Genomic DNA, 22689 nt, shown 5'->3' on the forward strand with positions numbered 1-22689 from the left:
AGCTATTGCCTTGAAATGTCCCGATGTGGTATTTTACATGTGTGGTAACGGCTTCTGTGTATACCTAACCAACCCGACCCTCATTTATGCCCAGCTCTGCCTGCCATAGCCCTCTCTACAGCAGTGGCCTGCTTCTTGAGCAGACACTTTTAATTATTCATAGAATCAAGTCGCTTTTTGCAGTGGATCAGCTGCGGTTTATATTCATACACAAACATGAAGAGAATACAGGACGATGAAGTAGGATCAAGATCTTTTTATATGAGATCTTGTCGTGGGACCAGAGAGTTTATCTGTCTTGTGATCACACCTCTTTCTAAATATATAGTTGTTATTCTAGACTGGTCTGCCAGCCGTTACAGTGAAGATGTTAAAATCTTAAACTAATAGCTGTGGTTAACTCCAGAGGTCACATTGGTCTGATTTATTCATTCAGCTCATGTCCACAGATTGAGGACATGACTCCATCTAGTGGTGGAGGCATGTAGCAGTCCTTTAGGAAAAGGTGATACAATGTCAAATAACTTACCCGTCTTCTTCTACACTATAATTTTTGATTCATGGTTTACATTTTATATTTAGGTTAATTTACAGAATTGCCTTTCTGCTACATTTTAAATTTGCAGCAGTCTTGCGGTCTTGTCCCTTATGAGGTTGGCTAATAGACTTTCTGGTCTGGACATCCTGCACTACCCTTGCACTACCCTTTGCTTAGGTTTGAGCTCCACCTTGCTTTAGACTGAGTGGCCACTGATCAACCGAATGGCTGATTGTTTCATTCCAGGGTCAATGCAGAGCTCTGTCACCCCTTTGCTGTGGGAGGTTGGGCGTGCCATTGTTCAATTACCCTCTTATGCTCCGGGCCTTATCTGGGCCATGTATTATTGTCAAATAAGCATGATATTTTAATTGGCAGTCTTTCAGTGTTAGCGGTCGAAAATGCTTGACTGATTACTGTAGCCAAAAGTAAGCTGGAAATTGTGGTCAGTTAATAATATGAAAGCATAATATATAATAGCATAATATGTTGTGGCCTTCCTTTTTGCCTCTTGTCTTCTTCAGTCTATAAATTCATCACCATGACACATAATCTCACACTATGGAGAATTAATGGGTGAAAATTATTACGTTTGACCACAATTCTTGCACCCAGGTGTCAAATCTGTTTTGTATGGCATATATTATATTGTATATTAAGAATAATATGGTGTGTTGTTGAAATGATGGTTGATAAATAAATGGTAACTAAACTAAACAACTTAAATTTTGGGAATCACAGGTTATATTGTTGCAGAAAAAACTCCCCACCACCAACTGACATGAGCGTACTCTCTCTCCTTCCCAGAGGCCCTGATTGGTGATCGTCTGTAGGTCCTGAGGTCTCGGTGAAAGAACACCACCCCCGGCAGGCTGGCCACATCCCCTCCCTCCTGCCTCCATGTATCCTGAATCTACCACAGACTCCCCCGCTCGCCTCTCCCTCCGACAGACTGGCTCGCCGGGCATGATCTACAGGTGAGTTGATGGGTGTTTATTGAGTGCACAGACAACACATTTCTGTTACTTGTGTACCAATTAACAGACTTTTTGGATTTTACATGAGAAATGATTTAATAAGCACATTATCATGCTAGTTCTTCTGCACTTTGCCAAGTTGCTTGTTTGGTAAATGCAACACTCTAACTTATTTTCTTGTATCTGGTGTGCAAAACTGTTTCAATAGAAAGAAAAAGATCTTAACAGCCTGCAATTCAATTATTATTGGTGAACTATTTATAGGAAGTGTGCTGTGATCTCGACAAGCCAAACCGACTATAAAAGAGTTTAAGTGCAACCAAGAACAAGTACACCAAGTATCATTGTGTCACACATACCCATACACACACTTTCTCTATGTCACATCCTGATTGATGTTTATTCCTTGAAGATTTCACTATTGCTTGTCTTATCATAACCTTTATAAAACCTTTACCAAACCCTGCTGAAGACACAAACCATTGAGAGTGTGAATGCATTGGGGACAACCAATGCACTTGCTGTCCCTAACTGGTTGTCTGAAACGGTCCCAGAGATTGCGACATTATGACAGCATATTTCATGTTCACTTGACTATCCTGCACTCTCATGTTTAACCAGCATGTGGTGCCAGAGACCCATCAGCTTAAAAGGCATCTGTTTCACTCTCCTTCTCAAGTAGCTTTTTGGCTGCGTTTCATATCGCCTCCCTTATGTCCAGATGGGGTGCAGTGGCTGCCAGCTGTAGGTTTTCTGATACTTTATTAAAGCTATTGACTACTCTTGTCTTTTATAGACTTAAGTAACATAACAATAAAAGTGGATGAGAGTCTGACTTTCCACTCACTGGTATTTGGAACACAGTACAGCAGCCCGTTCCCAGTGCATCAATACCATTTAGAATGTTCGATGCTTGCAAGTCGATGCACAACCCTGCTATTAAACTAAAAGCTTCAAATGGTTTGCTCCCTTATTCAAAGTTCTTCTTATCTTAAAACATCAAATATTGCTGCATTTGTGATGGTTGATTTGAGCAACCTATAATGCCTGGGTAACATGAACAACCTGGGAGACCTGTCACATATTGATAGTGAAAGTAATGTTATATTATATTATTTTGTTATTTTTTTCCTGATTTGTACTCTTTGTATAACCATTTTGAATTAGCTTAGTTTAATAAGCACATTTTACTTTTCAAGTTATTTGAGGAAAGCAAAACAAATTAAAAAAGGGCAAAGGGAATGGATGTCTAATTTTTCCTATTAAAACAGAGATGCAGGTGGAAGATGTAACTATTAATTTGCCAAGATGAGTTATTTATAGTCTTGAGTCAATTCTATTTGATCTTTTTTGTTATAACCAGTAACTGTGCAGTGTGCTTGGAAATGGATTCATCAAAATGATCAGAATATCTTTATTCATATTCTCAAGGATCTCAAAGATCACAGCTTGTGTTGTTGGCACACACTTAATTTCAAAACTGTGAATAGGCTGCTCTTAGGCTAGTGTCTGTACCTTACAGACAAGCATTAAAAGAAAATACAATATCTTCTAATGTCTATGTAAATTGTAACAATATCTTAAATCATTCTAAATGTTTGATAACCGTTTTACCCCCTCAGTTTTATCAAGTATAAGACCTGTATCCAGAGTAAACAGGGATATCCATTTTTGTTTAGTCTACAAATTGCACGTTTCTAATACTAGTTTCTAATACAGTACTTTCCATTTCCTACTGTATGCTTCATCATTTTGTCGCATCTTTGGCAAACAGTCAACATTTTATGTCACTTTAATGTCTGTCTCAAATTTCCCTCACTCCTCACTTCTTCCTTTTCCCGCTTATATTAATGAAAGCTTTCCTGTTTCCTCCTTTCCCCTCATGTCTTCAGCGCTCGTTATGGGAGCCCCAAACGACAGCTGCAGTTTTACAGGTACCTGTCTGTCTCCTCTGCCAATCACTGTCTTGTTGTGGCAAAGCGGGGTTTTCTAAGCGAAGTATTTTCTTTCATACATGTTTTTTTAATTTGAGTGTGTCTAGAGTATGTCTTTTTTATATATATGTGTGGAATGCATTTATAACATTGTTTCCTTTGTTTCATTTCAATATAATAACCTTGCTAAGATTTGCTGTTCTGTCTTTTAAAACCATACATCCATTAGTGAACCTCTGCAGCATAGATAACACTTATCATCTGATATTCAGCTGGCGAGGCACTATCCAGCTTGAACCTGATAGGGGTGATGATGGATTTTGTTGCAGGGTTGCTGACGAAAACCTTTGAATCAACAATAACTGTCTGAGTTTTAGCGTTTTGTCTCTGTTTCTTTCCGCAGTGACACTCGAGACACCCACTGTTCTTGTCAAACTTCAACATGTGACTAAGGAGCTCCTTACAGAACTGATTTCTAGACACTTTTTATTGTCTTTTACTTTGGCATGATAAGCAGATAAACATTCTCTTGTATTCAGCATTTCTATATTTAACCACAAAACCAGTCAGTATTAGTTATGAGATGAGTACACACTCCACCAGTAGTGTGCATTTTTAGATGGTCAGTCTTTCTGCTGCTTTAGAGTAGGATCATGTTTTTGTCTGATATCAAGCCTTATTCTGCTGATCCAGTTATAAAAAAAAAAAACCCTGACTATGTGGAAGTGCTTGTAATGAGCTCACTATCGGATTTTTATCTTGGCGCCTTGCACATTTCTGTCCTTTTTTTAAAGTGCAAACCATCCCACTAGCGACTCCCCTGGCCTGTGTGAGAGGGATCGATGAAGCCCCCTATCTCTGTCTGTCTATCACTCTGACAGCTTAACAGGCTGATGCTGGGAAAGGAAGTTTTATTCTTTCTGTCATCTCAACATTGTCAGGCATAAAGTGTCTAGTGTCTAGCACACTTACTGCTACTCAAGAGGATGCAAATTAAATTAAAAAGTCTACGATCACGTTGACAATATTTGGCAGTATCTTTATGGTGTGTTTTTTTTCCAGTTTTGCTTTATTCTCCAGCACGAGATGTAGATTCGGTCTGTCAGCCACGGTATATGCAGAGCCATGTGTGTTTGTCTTTGTGACGTCTGCGCTAACAATGCATTATTGAAGTATATCCGGCGTTGGCTATCATTAAACTATTTTACGGTCGTCAGGGGAGGGAAATGCTTTCTGACGGTGAAGGTTGTTGACTTCTTGCCTCTATATGTCCCATGTGTATGGGCTATGGATAAATGAATAGCATAAAAGAAGAAGCAAGTGCTTCATTTAATCCTCCACAGTTGTCTTAGGTATATGTACAGTTTAGAGTCCTTTCAGCTCATATTTCAATCTCTTGAGCTTGCTGATATTTGAATACGTAATGTCTACTATGAATGCCACAAGTTGTCTCAGAGAACTAGGTCGCACCAGTGTGGTAAATTATGAAATTAGTTTTGCTCCTATCATAATGGCCGTCTCAAAGCAGGAGATCATGGGGGCAACGACAGCATATCTAAACAGACGCGCTATTTTTATAATGTACGCTATGAGCACGAGATTGGGTGGATGAAATATAGTGAGGTGTGGTGATTATTATCATTAATCATTCTTTACAGGGGCACCACTGTTCTCATGTCCTTTAAACCAGCCAACTTAGCTCACCAGATGGAGAAGTCGTGAGTAGGAAAACCTTGGGGTTGGATTGGTAGTGAAGAGAGAGTATCAGCAGGTCTTAAAAAGCATTGAACTACATTTCCTCAAAAAAGGCATTCAAAGGTGTAAAAGATGTTCAATTTAATTTTCAAAAGTCTCTTGCCTGCCGTTGAGAGTTAGTTCTGAAATGTCTGTGTATCTGATTGTGGACTGTGAGTAGATGTTGCACACTTATGAACTAAAAGTAGGATTGTTTCGACAACAAACAGTCACTTCTGCTGTCTACAGTAAAAAGGAAGTGTAGCAGAAAATTGTAAATTAATTAAATGAAATGAATTAATCATTTTGAATAGGTTAATCCATCCATTAATTGTGGCTGGATCCAGGTTGTGCTTATTTTATTAAATATATTATTAAGAATTCTATAATGGTGGAAATTACTGAAAGGAATTGATTATAATAAGTCAGTTGAGGTCATATCTTCTATACTGTTTCCGCATCATACTTTCATACAGTGAAACAGGCTTTAAATTGCATGTGATGTGGTGTTTTTTAAAGTTGTTTCACTTGGCGAACCCTGCAGAAATGAAGGAGCGGCAGCGGCGTGTGTATGCACTGCAACAAAAATATGCAGCGTAAGGCAGATGATGTGCTTTTAGTGTACATTTGAGCTATTGATATGGATTACTTAGTACTGCAAAATATGTCTGAAGGCAGTGGCTGTAATTGTATACATTTATATGAATTATACAGATGTACAGATGTTTTAGTAATTGTGGGAATGAGATCATGATTAAATGAATTTGATGTAAGTACACTGGATTCTTAACATTGACCCTTCAAGGTCAGACTCAAACACAAAGCTACGTTGTTAGAGAGACGCAGCGAGGCGTGCTTATCTGGTGTGGTTTTCATAATCCTTTGTTTAGAAAGTAATTGAACATGCTTGGTGGTTTACTTCTTCAGTGTGCGTGTGTGTGTGTGTGTGTGTGCGTACCCTGCTTTATACTGTGTACGTTTGTGTGTGTTTCATGTGCACACAACACTCAGGGCCTGATTACTGTCCAGCTCTAAGTATTCTTTCCTGTGGAACAACAATCAGAAGCTTTTAGTGCAAAAGCTTTGGTGAATAATTCAGGGCTGATATTATTTGCTGCGGTTTGCAGAAACAAGGCGGGCCACTAAACGACATAAATGGATTTCTTCCACGAGATCTCCCAGGGAGGGGAGGAGGCGAGGTGTTGGTTGTGGTGATAGAGTATGGGCCAAGTGGTGAGGGGAGGGAAGGATGCACTCTCTTATTCACTAATTGGTTTAGACGCTTCCTAGTAAGACACTCCCAGTTTGGGTGGGCCCGCTTCATCACTGTCTGCAGTGTGTGTTTATAAGAGCAGAGTGGCACCTCACAACCTCGCTCATGAGCCGACCCCCAAGAAATCGGGTGAGTTCGAGAAAAAATTTGCTCTCATGACCACATCGGGAGTTTGTGTGTGAGGGGTAGGCAGGGTGAGGAGGACTGTGTGTGGATGCATGCTGCCTAGCTTGCCTCTGTCTCTAAGCGAGGAAACCAACTGTACGAGAGATTAATTTGTGGGAGAGATCAAAGTCATGGCATGATGGCGTCAGCGGTTTGACTATTTTTTTTTTCTTCCATGTTAGAACTACAGACAGGTACTGTTTTCAGAGATTGAGATTTTGTTTAATACAACTTAAAGTCTTACTTTTAAGTGGAGGTTTGATGTCAGTGTTATGGTATCTGTGTGCTGTTTGTGCAGGGAAGGAAAGTGTTGTTCATGTGTTTGTGAATATATTTTTATAGGATCAACACAAGTAATCTAAACAGTTTGTCAAATTAATACAATTTCCTTATTCTCGGTTAGTTATAAAGAAGGAACTTCCTTAAGATTAATTGACAGTGACAGTGATTTAAAAAAGTGATACTTCTTGATGGGATTGTTATATAAGTTGTATTTTTATTTTAGTGATTAGTCAAGTTACCGTTGTTAAATTGCTCCTGTAAATCTCACTTTAAGTAATTGGATCGATCCGTTATATTGGGCCAGAAAGCGTCTTGTGTCATGTTAATATTCAGTGAATAATTTGTCTATAATCTCACAATCTGCTATAGTATGCTATAATGAGATATAACTAAGAAAGAGATTTCCTGTAATGTAATGTAGTTTCAGCGTGTGAACTTTTCCAGAATTTTCTTTAAATGCATTTAATTAAATTAAAATGTTAAATTTAATTGTTACACTTTTCGCTCCATTTATATATACTATATTTGTATTTAAATCACATCCCTTGCAGGTCAAAGTCTGATATATATTAATAATGTATCTAATAACGAATATAAAATTGCAGTCTCACTGTCATACAGTACATTGCCTTTATCAAGAATGTGGCGTTGTTGCTGGTACTCAGTAGTGCATTCAGCATTAAGTTGCATTCTTGTAGTGATGGTGGGGATGTCACAGTGCTGCCCTCTGTTGATTAAATTCAGCACAACACTCTGTAGACCTGCATCTTAAAGCTTAAATCTCCTGGAAACTCCTGAACCTGAAATAAAGTCCAACTCTACATTAAAGATCCATGACAAGTGCATATCGTACAGTTGTTTAGGGATCATTTTTCCCCTGTGCCCTTCTGTGAGAGCTACTCTCAGAAAGTTTGTCTCTTGGCTCTCCTCTCTTAGTCCAGTTAGAATCAGAAGTGAGACCCGGTTATCCCCCTGCTTGGTGCATGCTTTGAATGCTTACCCTTAGCAGATAGCATGTGCCCTCTTCGATCCTGCTCCTTGATCACCAGCAAGTCACCTGAATGCTCCCTATCAGTGTAACCCTGCCATTGTGTACCTGTCAGGGGGGGGTGGTGCGGGGCTATCGTGTGCGACTCTGATTACAGGATGCATGGCCGGGTGCTGCCCCAAGGAGGAGAGCTGTTTTTTTTATGGGAGCAGGTGCTATTTAAGGAGGTGGCTGTGCTCTGCTGGCTCCTCGCTCCGCCCGTGTCCTTACTTGTGTCCCTACTTCAGTCTTCACTGCACGGGTCGCCTGTGCATCACAAGGAGGAGGAGAAGTTGGGAGGGGGCGGGGGGGCATGTTTGCGGGAGGGTACGCAGGTGGCCCCGTGGGGCCGCCCGGCAGGCGCAAGTCCAGTTATTGTCCTCCTGAAAACCTGCAGATCCCCAAACCGGCAGTGCCAAGCAGTGTTCGAAAGAGCAGCAGCAGCGGCAGCGGAAAGATGCTGTCTATGTCATACAGCGAGAGCATCCGGAGCGGGATCAACCGCTACCACTCAGACCAGGGGCTGAATCAGCCGCCGGCCAAGCCCCCCGACCCGGCTGAGCTGCGGAGACTCCGGGAACAGAGAGTCGCCGCTCAGATTAAGAACATGGAGGACTTCCTTAAGATGAATGGCCTGGCCCTGGAGGAGTGTGTGTCCTATCAGACAGGCATGAAGTACAGGTAAGAGAGGGGCAGAGCTACTCCTGAGACCTGGACAGTGGTGGGGCTGAGACCCTGCAGGTTAGAGCAGCCTCGTGGTTGAGGGAGGTTCGATACTTGAGGGTCTACTCAACAGGTGTGTGCCTTCATATCCTGTTTTGGTTGAACCTCAAAAAATCACTATTTGTACCTTCTTTCCGTTGATTTTATTTCGTTAAATGCCGTCATCAGAAACAGATATACAGTCAGGAACGTATTTATCTGCTTTCTTTGTTACTATCAGCATCTTGCTCTGTCCTCTGGTTGTACTGCACTCATGCAAAGGTACAGGGGCTCAGGTTTTATTTTAATCATCTAGGTCGGTGGCATATTTGCCCAACTACATGGGAAGGACAGAGTGCTCCATAAGGAGTTAGCTGACCACTTAAAATCTCGCTCAGACTTTCTTTGCTTTACCCCCTTGATCACGAAGATGCTCTCCTTTTGTAAGATGAAGATGCTTTCCTGTTTACTGTACAGAGAATTCTAACCCAACAAACAGAAATACCTCCTTTCTGTGTGTTCAAAGTAGAGGTCAGGAGATGTCAATAACAAGCATATAAATAATAGTACATTAGATAGTGTGTGTGATTTTTTATAATATTTTAATATATGTCTAAATATTGTCTTTTTTCTGTCTTATTTGAATATTGCAATTGAAGGTGTGGAGCATGCATTATTGGTGTAAATAGTGCCCAACTACATGGGAAGGACAGACTACTCCATACCGTCGCCAACTAGCCAAGCTTTAGTTTAGAAGTCAAAGGTCAAGACTTAGGTTTATCTGTATATGTATATATATTTTATATCCCCAAAGATTACTTATAGATTCACTTACAACAAGTATGAAATGCACTGTCAAGGCAGAACAAGAGATTTGAAACATTTACTCATTTTGTCTGTCGTCAACACAATGACCGCAAACCAAAAAGCCTATTTTATGGGCTGTTGCTGTTCAAAGGACTGATCCAGTGCAGCCGGCTGAGCGTCTGTTCTGTTGGCTAATGAAGCCTGTTAAACTGATGTTGTCGTTGTCATACACATGGATAGCTTTCCTCACACACAGGCATGGCGGCTGTTGTTTTTGTGACTAGAACGCAGGTATGGTCGGCTGCTGTTACCACGTCTGGGGTGACCAAGTTCTACTGCGGTCTGCAGGCAGTGTTGTGTGTCACCTCCGTGCTGGCACGTTAACTCGGCTGTAGTTGCGTAAAGCTCAGTCACCGGCCCATGACGACCTGGGTGCAGCTGGTACGTGTGTAGAAGAGGAGTTTAATATTGCAAAGGGCATGTGGTTCTTTATTTACCTCGCAGAGAAACCATCAAGATGACCAAATATCACTAACAATGAATCTTTTTTTTCCCTCAGTTTGATCTGATGGACCTTGTAGGATACATAAGTGATTTATGTTATTTCTTTGCGGTGTTGCATTGAACCATTGGTATCGGTTTACCACAGATAGTAGCTCATCTAATGGAGGATGTCCCGTCCGGATCCTCCGTTTCTTGTGTCGTGATCTCCTGCAATCCTGTAATTAGTGCTGCAATTGGGTCAGCAAGTACATGTGAACTCTGACTGAAACTCATCATTATTTCAGGTGTTTGGTCAGGAAGACGTTCCAGCATTGCCACTAAGCTGCATTTAACCATTCTTGGCGCTGACAGCATCATTTCCCAACCAAGTAGTATGAAAATACTTGTCCCAGCTCTAATTAGAGTATAATCAAGAGTACTTGAATAACATATGAGTAATAGTTTTTTATGTAATACTCTTATTCTAGGCGGTGTGAATTTTCCTAATCATGTAGTTTTAAGATTATAAATATTGTGTAATGAAGGAAAATGAAATCTCTTTTCCCATTGTGTTGCCCTTGAAACACAATACTCCTACCCAGCAGGCCCATCTGGACACCGGGAAACTTTCCCTAATGTCCGTGTCCTCCCACCTGACCGAGCCAGGCAGCAGATGAAGGAGCCACAGTTCAGTGAGGCGAGACAGGAAACCTTGTGTCTCCTGTGAGCTATATGGAGAAGTATAGATTTCTGGAGTGACTTAACACTAATGGACATGGTAATGATCTCCACTTAGACATACGTGCAAAACGACGTTTGACCACAAGTGTTCCTCAGTGCCTCTCCTGCTCATTGTGATAAAATCATGTAAACGTACACATATACACATTATAACTTGCATCCTTTGAATAAAAAAAAGGGCTTTTCACCTTCATGTAATGGAATGCATCTGAATTAGTCAAGACATGGCCACTAGAGGACAGAAGAAGATCAAAAGCTGTGACGTGCACAGTCAGCACCACATTATAGGCTCATTGACAAAATCAGAGGATCATTAGCATTTTTGTGTATTTTAAGGCTACCTGATGAATGTAAGTAAGTCCACTATTCTCTCTTATTTTTCTGAATTAGATAAAACATATTTAGCAGTGAGGTCATTTTGTCAGTCAATTTGTAGGCTTCAAAGCGAAAACAGTTTGCTAAGAAAAAAGGATAAAATGATTTGTAGAGCTTCAATGTTGGTTGTTAATTGTCTGTGATTTTTTAGCAGTTTGACTTCTGTAATGCAGTCATTTTATTCATTGTTAGTTGGGGGGGGGGGAGATCAATTAAGGTTAGGGTTATAACTTTATGTTATTATCTGCTGATCATTTAGTTGAATAAATCAGAGCTCAGTCCAGAAACAAAATTTTGTTTCAATCAGATAAAAATTAAAGAAGCAGCGCATCCTCATATTCCAGCTCCAACACAAGTTTAGCAAACAGAAATTCTAAAATAAATCTATATTGATCTCTTCAGTTTCTCAACAGAACAAAAATATATATAGTTTATAAATAGCTGGGGTTTCAACCTGTCTGTTCAGTGATCTGACGAACACGTTCACAGCTTGCAGAATGTACTGTATATTACATCCACTCAGTATGAGGGGCATCTCCTTTTGATGAGTTCTCTGTTAATAACGGCTAGTCTCCACTAGATGGAGTCAATGCTCCACTTTAAAGGTTGGTACACTTACCAAAGGCCTCCCACTGCACAGCGCCATAATGCATTCACTGAACATAACACATCGCTCTATGCACTCCTACACTGCTGAACATCCTGGCCAACTGGTTTTAATATTTATCCGTTTCTACTGAGCTTAGCCGGATATTGAAGCTGAACCAGCTGGTGTCTAAAACCATGTAAAACAGCAGTCCTGTCACCAGGTGGCAGGAGGCAGCATGAGGGCTGTCCCATTTCTCTATCCCAGGCTATATATATCGTTATTATATTGATTTTGTGACATGAGACCTGATATTCAGATATTAGCGTAATATGGCATAAAAAATGTCTTTTCCTGGTTTAAAGGCCGCCACTGGCGATTTGAATTACATGAACTTACCAGACTATTCTAACAGTATTTGTATTTACCCACATAGACATTATATCCAGTCATTACTGATGGATTATTTATCCAAAAATCAATATTGATACAGTTGCAATGTTAAAAGAGATATTTGGTGAAATATGGTAGATTTTCTCCATGCTGTGTAGTCGACCCCACTTCAAAGCATCATTCAGATGTGTTTGTGTGTTTGTGTCTGATTTACGTCTCCCTCCTTCTTACTTTCTTACTTACACAGACATTACCAATCTCTTTCAATTATTTCTCATTAAACACACACACACACACACAAAGCTTTTGAGTAGGAAATCTAAACCGAGTCACTCTAAACTGTAAAAAAAAGAAAAGAAGAAATCTCAGTCTCAGCAGCACTGCAGCGTGTGTGTCAGCCTGTGACGTTTTGCTTCGGGCGATTCCCTACTCAGAGCTAAATTTAGCAACAGACTTGAATCCACAGCTGCAGCTGGATAATGCAGCTGAAAGAGCTGCAACCTAACCTGTGAAGCCACTGTTCTACCTCAAGCCCACTGCCTCGCAGTCTCGCCGCATCCAAGAGATCTGCTGAAGCGTTTCTGCTTCTTCTTTGTCACAGGAGTGGGAGATGATGTTTAGGCGTTTGGATAGACATTTGGTCTCCAGCAGTGACCTCTCCAGTTCCTCTCTAGTCTGAAGGCCTGTCAAAGTGTTGTAGTCAGAGATGTTGTGTGGGCACAAGAGGTGGGAATGCCAGGGATTACACAATTCTATTTGGTGTTCATTGTTGTATTTAAGTCTCTTATTGCTGGCAGCTTAACAAGATTGTCCTCATGATCACAGTTCAAGGGTTGGTACGTTGTTTTTCATTCCATGAATAGCCATGTGTATAATTTTCCCTTTAATTATTCCAGAAGAGGACAATTGCCACAATTGGTTGTTGTCATCATTTGTTAATTAGGATGTTGATTGCTGATTCATAAGCCTTTATTTTTGGTTGTGTCACACCATAGTTTATACTTTATACTTTGTTAGTTGCTGTTGCTTTTACTTGACATGTTTCAAGTGAGTTCTTGAGGAATCTGTCTTTCAAATGCTGCCCCTTCCACTGATTTCTATTTATAGCCATCCCAACTACTAAAGCATCTCTTTCACTGTAAAGCTTAGTTTATATTGCATGATATATTATGGTGTGCCCCACAGTGCATTTTAGAGTTAAATATGTCGATCTAATGCACTTTGAGAGGCTGGACCTTTGAAAAACGTACATTTTGGGCTCTAGCAAACAACATAATCATAAACACAAGAGAAGAAAAGCCACATTTGCTCTCCCAAGTCTAATAGTGGTGGTGCAGCTGCTCCTTTGCTCAGGAGGCCGATGAATATTGCTCTTCCTCACATGTACTTTCATGCCTGTCTGCATTAACCGTGTGTTTTTTCTTTATGTCTGAAAGAGTGTATGTCTGTGCGTGTCACTGGAGGCTGTAGGGGATTGCTGTGTACTTTATGACTACCCGGTAGTGACAGGAGGTAGGAGGCCCTCTCCACTGTCCTCACCCTTTTAGAGACTCAGGCTTTAGAATTGTGCTGTTGTCGCTTTGGATCCCATGAAAGTTTTTTACTTAAACATTCAGCACATATTTCCTAAACTGTCAAGTACAATCTCTAAATAAAATGTGAATTTATTTTTTTCTTTCGGTTTGCTTTCCAAGGGGAAATGTCTATTGCTTTCCTTCTCTCTTGTTATTTAACATCAGTTCCGCATCACTGTTGAATTTGTCAGGAATCCTCCCTTGAGTTATATTTTCTATGTTGCTTATTATAATACATTGCAATTTATCCTTAAGTAACAGAAAATATAATGGATAAAAGTGTTAATATGCAGTAAAGTAAATGTGGTTAGGGAATATTTAACCAAAGTGTTTCTTATTCACATTTCTGAGGCTGTCCTGCTGAAGAATGAAAGTTCACCGAAGCTTTTAGTACATTTCTGTGGTTTTGGGGTCACTCTTGCAAATTTAATGCACGGGGAAGTTTTCTATTTCACGCTTGACTGACCTTTTCAAAAAAGCAGCTAAACCAGCAGTTTTGTCTCCTTTCTTTTCTTCACATTGCTCGTGGCACCTTAGTATCAGCTGATGGAATATTGATCTTTTTTGAGCTGTTTACCCTCCTATGGTCTTTATTTGGTTTTATAATTAAGAAAAGACTACTTTTAACCTATTTTCTAACACTTTTCCTGTCGTTTCATATTTTCTGTCTCTCATTTCCCTTCTTGGTTTCTAATGTATAGCATGTTATAATATATTCTATTTAATATTTCCTTTCAGATCGTTCCTTTGTGTTTTTTATAAGGCATTGGGTCGTAGTGTTGGTATATATTGTCAGTATAATAGCCAGCAGGGTAAAGGTATGGACTGGTCTGACCTCGCTCTCAGCATGTCTGGATAAGGGATTTACAAATGGCAGTCTGATCACATTATAGACCCGCTGTCCTGTTTCTATAATTGTACAGCTAGAGGCCGTTCAGGGTGATAATCAGTAGCCGGGAAATAAATAGGAACCATCTGTTTCATAAACATAACTTGTTTGACAGGACCATCTGAAGCTTATGATCAAAAGGCATTTGCTAGAAAGCGACGGGTCATACGCTGTAATAGATCCGTGTTGATCTTCAGAGCTGTGACTTGTCAAGGGCGTCACAATACAAGTAGATCTCCATCAAGCATTTAGGGTGACGTTGAGTATTTTTGGTATTTAAGAAAGACAAAAGTGGCAGCAGCACTGTAGATAGGTCTGTATAGCAATGACAACGGAGATGAACACCCAACACTGAACTAATACAGGAGCAAGCAGCCACATCTTCCCACTGAAATGCATGCAATAGAAAGCATATCTGCCTAGCAACGCTCCTCTGTGTGAAGCTTAGGTATGACAAATGCACAAAGGCAGGCGGGCGGATCTCCCGTTGAACAGGACAGATTATTCTGCTTCCTCCACTCTCCCTTTTAGTCAGAAAGTGAGCGTGCTCCCTCCGACTGTGTAACTCAGCCCTGCTTGGTGGTTTTAGAACACCGTGTTACACAAGCCGGGATGCTGAAATTCCCTACATGGCTGTTTTATAATGGTCAACATATTTACTTAAACTCATACTGTGCTTTTATTCCATCGCATATATCAGAAACATGTTTTTAGATATTCACCCGGCTACATGGAAGCCATGAAATACACAATAAACATTACAGATGTGTTGTTTATAGTCACTATTTATGTATTTATTAATTTTAAAATCACATATAATCTCTATTATAGCTGAAGCTGAAAGGGACTGTACTGACACCGTTACATAATAACGGGGGATTCCTATCTGCTGCCTTTGATTGTCTCAGCTCTCCCGCTCCGTTAGATGTGTCAGCGGGGACAGCTGACACGGCATCTCCTCCTGAGCCCTGCTGTCTGCAGGGAATCTGTCACATTCACTGGAGAATTATGAATCGTAGCACTCGCCGCTCACAGATGTGACCTGGGTCTCTCTGTTTCCTCAGGAATTCCCAGAAAAATAGAGATAGTATTTAGCCTTTGTGAAACCCTTATTTTTAACATTCTTTGTGACCACTATTTAAACCTTCAATACCTCCAGTTTTTTATTTGTTTATTTTTACAGATTAGATCCTTCAGTTTAAATTGTTTTAATTATTTAGCTATTTGACAAAAAAGGACAGAAACTAAACAAAATGTCGATGCTAAGATCACCTACACACAACAATGTGGTAACATATTTTTCTCCTTCAGTTAGCCTTTAGAAATGTTCCGACCAAGCCTCGGGATGCATCAAGCTGCTAGAAAATCATTACCACATCTGTCGATCAACGCCGTCAATCTGTCTGCCCTCACATCACTTTCCATTAACTCTCTTAAGCACTTTCACCCACTCACTTACACACACACACACATACACACACACACACACACACACACACACACACTCACTTACACACAAACACACACATACACACAAACACACACATACAGACCCACACACACATACAGACCCACACATACACACACACATACACACACACACACACACACACACACACACCCACTCACTTACACACAAACACACACATACAGACCCACACACACACACACACCCACTCACTTACACACAAACACACACACACACACACATATACAGACCCACTCACTTACACACACACACCCACACCCACATATATACACACACACACAAACATACAGACCCACACATACACACACACACATACAGACCCAAACATATACACACACACACACAGACCCACACACACATACAGACCCACACATACACACACACACACACATACAGACCCACACATACACACACACACACACACACACATACACACATATATATACACACACACACACAAACACACACACATACAGACCCACACATATACACACACACACACAGACCCACACACACATACAGACCCACACATACACACACACACACACATACAGACCCACACATACACACACACACACACACACACATACACACATATATATACACACACACACACAAACACACACACATACAGACCCACACATACACACGCACACACACAGACCCACACACACATACAGACCCACACACACACACACACACACACACAGACAGACCCATATATACACACACACACACACATACACACATATATATACACACACACACAAACACCACTCCTATCTCAGGGATGCTATTCCTTTCACTCAAATCCTCCCTAATGTTGTTCAATTAAACCCCAGTAAGTGGAACTTAAACTGCCATTGGACAACTGGCCAACAGTTACACATGATACAGCTGTGGTCCTCTACAGCCGGGTACACACTGCACTAACGGTCAGCGCCTGCCACAAACAACATTGGCCTGATGCCCGTGGATACGCAGTTTCTAAAGTTAACGGTAAGCCGAGCTAGACTCTTTTTTTTTTAAGATGTAATACCTCTGTTTAATTGCAGAAGATCTCTGCAATCGTACCCACAGAGGGCAGAAAGTCGGTGCTTGCTAAACTAGCTCAGACAGATCCGGCTTCGGACCCTACAGCAACTCTGCATGCCAGTTCATGTGGCAGTCTGAGCTTGATGGAGGTACCCAGACTGCCCCTGAGAACAAATTAGTAAATGACCGCATGAGACACTCGTGAATATCACGTTTGGGAATCCTTTTCCCCTTTCAGTAGCTAAGGGCGTTCTTTGTTTTTTGGCTCACTGTGTAGGATTGATTCAGAGAGCCAGTGACTATTTTTGGAGCTAATGCTGCCGATGTGGTGAAAGGGTCCCTCCTTGTGACGTTGCCCCACTCTACCTCTCTGGTCAGAGTAGCTTCTCACGCTAACGTTAATGGTGGAAATACAGTCGTTACCTTCAACTCTTCCCCAGCTGCGTAGCTGCAGTATGTGGGCTGTAAGTTGGGATGGGTCAGCTGTCCAAGGAAAACCTCCTGCACAGCCAGGACGGACTACTGGGGCTTCATTACGGCATGGCTTCATTGATCGGCAATCCTTCTTCCCAATCAAGGCAGCGTTAGCAGAACAAAACCAATCATCTTAAGTGTGTTTCTGCAGCCTTTCTAGTATTGCTAATAAGAGATGTAGGTTTATCAATAAGTGAGATGCATTCCCGCAGCTTCTTATTACACAGTGTCCTTGTGTGTGACTATGTGGTGAATTTTAATGTGAGTTTTGGTCCCTTCATTTTCTCCTTGTCCTTGTGCACACCCCCTGAAACCGAGAGTGAATTTCCCTCAGCTGCAGTCGTGATCGCAGAAACACACGTTCAGCCGTACGTCTCCAGCTTCGCTCTCCTCTTCCTCCCCCGCACATTGAATGAAGTGCAGGGTCCGGGCCCTATCTGCTTCTCTGCATTCACTCACACTGATTGATTGTCTGAGAGGGGTTTTAGCAGCTCAGTAGATTTTGGGATAAACCACAAATCAGGTACTTAATCAAAGCGAGGAGATGAAGGCCATGACTCAAGGGAGGACATTGTGATCATATGTGGAGTGGGAGGAGATGGATTTCTTTTCTTTACACTGAGATTTGTTCAGCAGCGTCTCTCTAACTGCCAGCCACTGAATCCAGCTCTTGACAATGGTAACTGATAGGATTTGGTTTTCAGGTATTGTTCAATTGTGTCCCTTTGCACTGTTACAAAAAGTACTTTTATGGTAGAAGAACAGTCACGCATTGGGTTGAGTCACCCTACTGTGGGCACCCTGAGCACATTGTCATTAATTAGCAATTTAACAGTGGCACTCCAAGGCATTATGTAAAGATCAGAGTTTCATATTCGTAACTCAGCATCCTTTATGACCGATTTATCTCGCGACTCGCAATGAATAGAGGCTAATTTCAAATTTGCTCCAGCAGACTCTCATGAATGAAGACTCTTCACTCAATAATGGCATTGAGAAGAGAAGTCTCGATGAAAGAGTGCATGAAAAGACTAAATGAGACGGTAAATGTGTGGGCATTGTTCAGATTGACTTTGACTCTGGGATCACCAGCAGGCCAGGAGGCGACGTGTCCTTCGCCACGCGGTTTGAAGTGTCGTGCAAATGAAAACTTCATTGATGAAATTAACACGGAGGGAGTTTATAGAGCGAGATCTGAGTGTCACGCAGATGAGAGGGCTTCCCTTCAGCATTGTCACGACTGCGCTGCATGAGTGTTTAGTTAGCTTTCTCGCAAAAGAGATAAAATATGTTCCACTAGTCATGTTTGCACTATAAGCAGTAGGTGTGGACCTTTGAAATCTGTCAGGCAGCAACGCCTGCTAACATTGTGGTTTCTCAAAGAGAACCATGCACGTCACCATGCAGTGATAAAGGTGCCAGTCATCTTTAATGATCGCCTTTTTCTGTTTATCAAGTTTTTTGGTCCCTTTTTGTTATCCAGATACAATCAGAGTGGATTAAAAGCATGCTGTCAATCTTAAGGATGTTGGCAGATGTGCCCGTTGTGAATTATTACATCTTAGAATGTATGGCAGACATGGTTTATTGGATTGAGCACATTTATTGTTCACTCTGTTGGCATATTTTGTAGCAGTTTATAGCCCCTGGTGTAGCTGGTGTTGTGTAATTCATATTGTATATATTTTTGCAGGGCTGTTAAAGTGAAGATTATACATAAAAACCGTAGCAGTGTGGTTTGCATCTGGTGAGGCCAGTCAGTCAGCTGGACAAAATGCCACAAGGAGCAATACTTGAAAAATGGTTTTTCCATGGATCCATTTGGCTGATGGATCACTAGTCTGTCGGATGATGCATGCTTGTATTGATTGCTGTACCTTGCACTGCACAACAGTCAATAATTGGGTAGATTTTCAGATGCAGATAAATCAAGGGTCAACAAAGGATTAATATGGTTTATTATGACAAGAAATCAGTCGTCACATGGTTTCAGTAGCCATGAAAAGCTGTGGCAGGATTGTAAAATTCTGAAAAATATACTGTAGGATGAAGGTTGTACTTAAATAAATATATTTTATTTTACTCCATTGCTTAAATATCATAAGGTGTGCAGTTGTTCGGATATCTAGCTGGGGCTGCGGGATTTTTGTCAGGCTTATTTTGTGGGGTTTTCATGTGCAGCGTGAGCTCCTGTCCTCAGCCTCTCCCACTCTTCAGCACCTTCCCTATGTCACGACTCCTGGGGGCCCTGGAGCAAAGCCGAGTGGATCGCAGCATCACGTTTCCCAGCACTGGCAAGGGAGCGCGTGCACCGTACCCCCGGTGATAAAGGGACGCCGGGTCAGACTGCTGTCACGCTCAACTGCTTTGTTGAAATGAGCCGAGGGTGAATGACATGAGCCCCAAATGTGTTTCTCTTCACTCCGACCCAAAGTGCAGGAAATTACGGTGCAAAGGTGAAAGGAGTCCATACATCCCACCCATACGCTGCTTCGGCTGCCACTGTGGGGGTGATATACAGATTCATGATGGTTCAGGGGCTTCCTTCTAAACCCCTCCCACACTTATTTAGAGGAAGGGGCATTCGGGCAGTCTTGAGCTCTCGGCACACGTTGTGAAATTTAAATCAGGTTTTAGTTGAATTAAACCACCTTTCCCCTCAGGCTTCTATTTAAGTCCAGGAGACCAAAGGTCATAGCACCGAGAATAGAGCTGCCAGTTAGCAACAGCCTGTTTGCTGGATTCCTGTGATGGAGGTCGCTACTGTGACTGCTGTACAATGCACGTCTGCTCCTGATGGCATCTCTTTTAATTATCTCCTTGGCATACTAGCTGGTCCACTCAGATAAGCGTCACTATTATATTACTGGGAGCGTGTGTCTAATCTACTGTCTCTTCAATCTGCAGCCACTGTTGCGTTTAGTCCAATTACCGTGGTGTTTACTTTCAACCTCCGACCGTTATCAGATTTTTACGACTCACCTCTTCACAGTATGCTTGCCTTGTTCATTAGATGAGTATCCCATAACCGTTTATAGCAGATGTTATACAGTAGCGTCCAGACACTGTATCCTACAACATCATTTCTTTTTTCTCAGTTGAATAATTTGCAAGCTCGGATAATTCAATTTAACCACAAGGAAAAAAGCAGCATAGACAAATGCAGCGTCTCAGTTAAGTCTCAGACAGCCGTGCCTTTCACATATATTGTCACAGATAAAGTTACATAATGAATATTTCATGGGCAGTTGAACATGCCCACGTGAGAGCCCCCTTTTCTGGGACCATAGGCTATTGGAAGGTCCCGACCAGTGTGCATTCAGCTTCCCCCTTTAATAAAAATACATTATCACACTGCAGGGCAACAGATGGACAAAGAAGAGCACAACAATGCACTACCCTTTTCTTAAGAGTGCCTCGCAGCACATTTGAATGCCTTGCTCTCTCGGGCTGCTGTGGCTCTCTGAATATTCCTCGTCATAGCTTCTCTTCATAACCCTCCCACCACATGTCCTCCCTCCCTCTCTCTCTCTCTCTCCTCCCATCTCTTGCCTGTACACACCATGCAGCTTTACGCTGAGCACAAGGCATACAGATGTAAGTTTGGTCCAGGCAACGTCCAGAGCTGGCAAGTGAATATGAGGTTGCCCTTTTGCTAACATGCAGTAGTATCCGGTAGACTTTTTTTGCAGCCAGCGCTACTGTCAAGGCGGACTCGGAAGGGGAGATGAAAACCTCCTGGAACTGTGTGTTCGTGTTTTATTCTCTCCGTCCCTTTGTGTGGATCTATGCGTTTCCACTCTTAAAGCTTGGCAGCGAGAGGTGTTATCTCTAGCACGGAGCTCAGCTTTAAAGGGAAATTGCAAGACTCTAAATCTGGCTGTCGGACTGATGAGCTTCTGATTAAAAGATAAAGTGAGAAGAGGACACCCGGCTGAATCGAGGGAAAAACGAGCTCTGCTTTTTTCTTTTTTTTTAAGTCATTTTGATCATTTAGATTTGTCTTTTATTTCTCACTTTGTGCTGGACTTGCGTTTTCTGTGTCTGAAGCCTGCGGTGATTGCACATTTGTTTCTCACCCCAGCGGAGACAGAGATGCTGTAATGTTGTGCTTGGATTTGGACTTCCTTTGAGCGGATTTTGTTTTCACCTGATCAGCGATCCTTCACTGTTTGAATCTATTCTGATCTGCCCTCCCACCCTATCCCTCTTTTTTTCCCGACTGAACATTGTATGCTTAGTCACTTTAGCGACTGGGCAGTGATTTCTAACGGGGGCACTTTGTGCGAGGCTAGATTCGGAGTAGTTGCCTACCGCAGACTGAACTTTCTCACGATCTTTCAGGACCTCCCGGGAGTTTTTCTTACCTGATTTAACCAAAGGAAAGTAAAAAGAGTATCTGCAACTGGGACAGCCAGCCAAAAGCCAGGATGCAGGTGTCATTAGTGTGCACGGACCACCGTGGGGGGGTGAGCCGCACCACGGAGGACCGGCTAAACCGACAGAATGCCAACAGCCCCAACACGGGCACCCGCAGCAAGTTCAGAGCCGTGGCGATGGTGGCTCGCAGCCTCGGACAACTCTCTGTTCAGAGCGTGCCTTCCTCCAGTGAGCAAAGCATGAGGACTGGCATGAAGTATAGGTAGGGCATGTCAACTGTTAACTGGTTGCTATAAATTATGCCCCCAAACCTTTCAGACCTATAAGAAGATTTGAATTGATCTTGAACTCAGGATTTGTTTCCCCCTGCTAAATTAGATTTTGAATAATCGAATTCTTCTTGGCTCGGGCGACAACACATCAGAGAAAAGACTGCCCTTTTGTCAAAATTGCTATTTTACACCAGTGTTTCTTCCTTATTCATTCCTGTTAGAATTGCCAAACCCTACCTAAAATTTTAATATTGATGACTGTAACTAATTAACCTCCCCAAACTCCCATGAAAAATAGCAAGAGCCCAAACGGAAAGATTTGCAATTTGATCCAATCTTTGTATTCAAGTGGAAAAACCCAGCGGCTGGCATGTTATCTAAATTAATGTTAGTGGCCATTGATGTCTAATCTGTTTGCAGTGCTTGGTTGTCACTCTGGCAAAGAACAAAGTATAGTAATCTGCATTTGTTCAGCTTAAAAGGGGAAACTAATTTGTATTTTTTCCCCTTAATTTAGTCTCTCCAGTGCAAGAATCCTGTTATCATCATAAAGCATTTT

General features: G+C 41.7%; 2 protein-coding genes across 4 annotated transcripts in view; both read left to right on the forward strand.

The window, feature by feature from the left end:
• Positions 1–1372: 1372 nt before the first annotated feature.
• LOC311030091 (voltage-gated potassium channel subunit beta-2) overlaps positions 1373–22689 on the forward strand; it is a 47803-nt gene continuing 26486 nt past the window's right edge. Inside the window, exons 1-2 of one of the 3 annotated variants that reach the window (XM_084035644.1) lie at positions 1373–1515; positions 3408–3449. In XM_084035644.1, the coding sequence (XP_083891770.1) occupies positions 1439–1515; positions 3408–3449 (119 nt within the window). In that variant the 5' untranslated portion in view covers positions 1373–1438. Of the gene's footprint in view, positions 1516–3407; positions 3450–21893; positions 22121–22689 lie in introns of those variants that run through there. The other 2 variants (XM_084035645.1, XM_084035643.1) reach the window with 2 other exon arrangements.
• LOC311030188 (uncharacterized protein) lies at positions 6433–8649 on the forward strand. Its single transcript, XM_084035818.1, has 2 exons — positions 6433–6585; positions 8328–8649. Exons 1-2 carry the CDS (start codon positions 6562–6564, stop codon positions 8613–8615), a joined length of 312 nt encoding a protein of 103 aa, XP_083891944.1. The 5' UTR covers positions 6433–6561; the 3' UTR covers positions 8616–8649.

The sequence above is a fragment of the Eutrigla gurnardus genome (genome assembly GCF_963514095.1).
Source record: "Eutrigla gurnardus genome assembly, chromosome: 2".
NCBI lineage: Eukaryota > Metazoa > Chordata > Actinopteri > Perciformes > Triglidae > Eutrigla > Eutrigla gurnardus.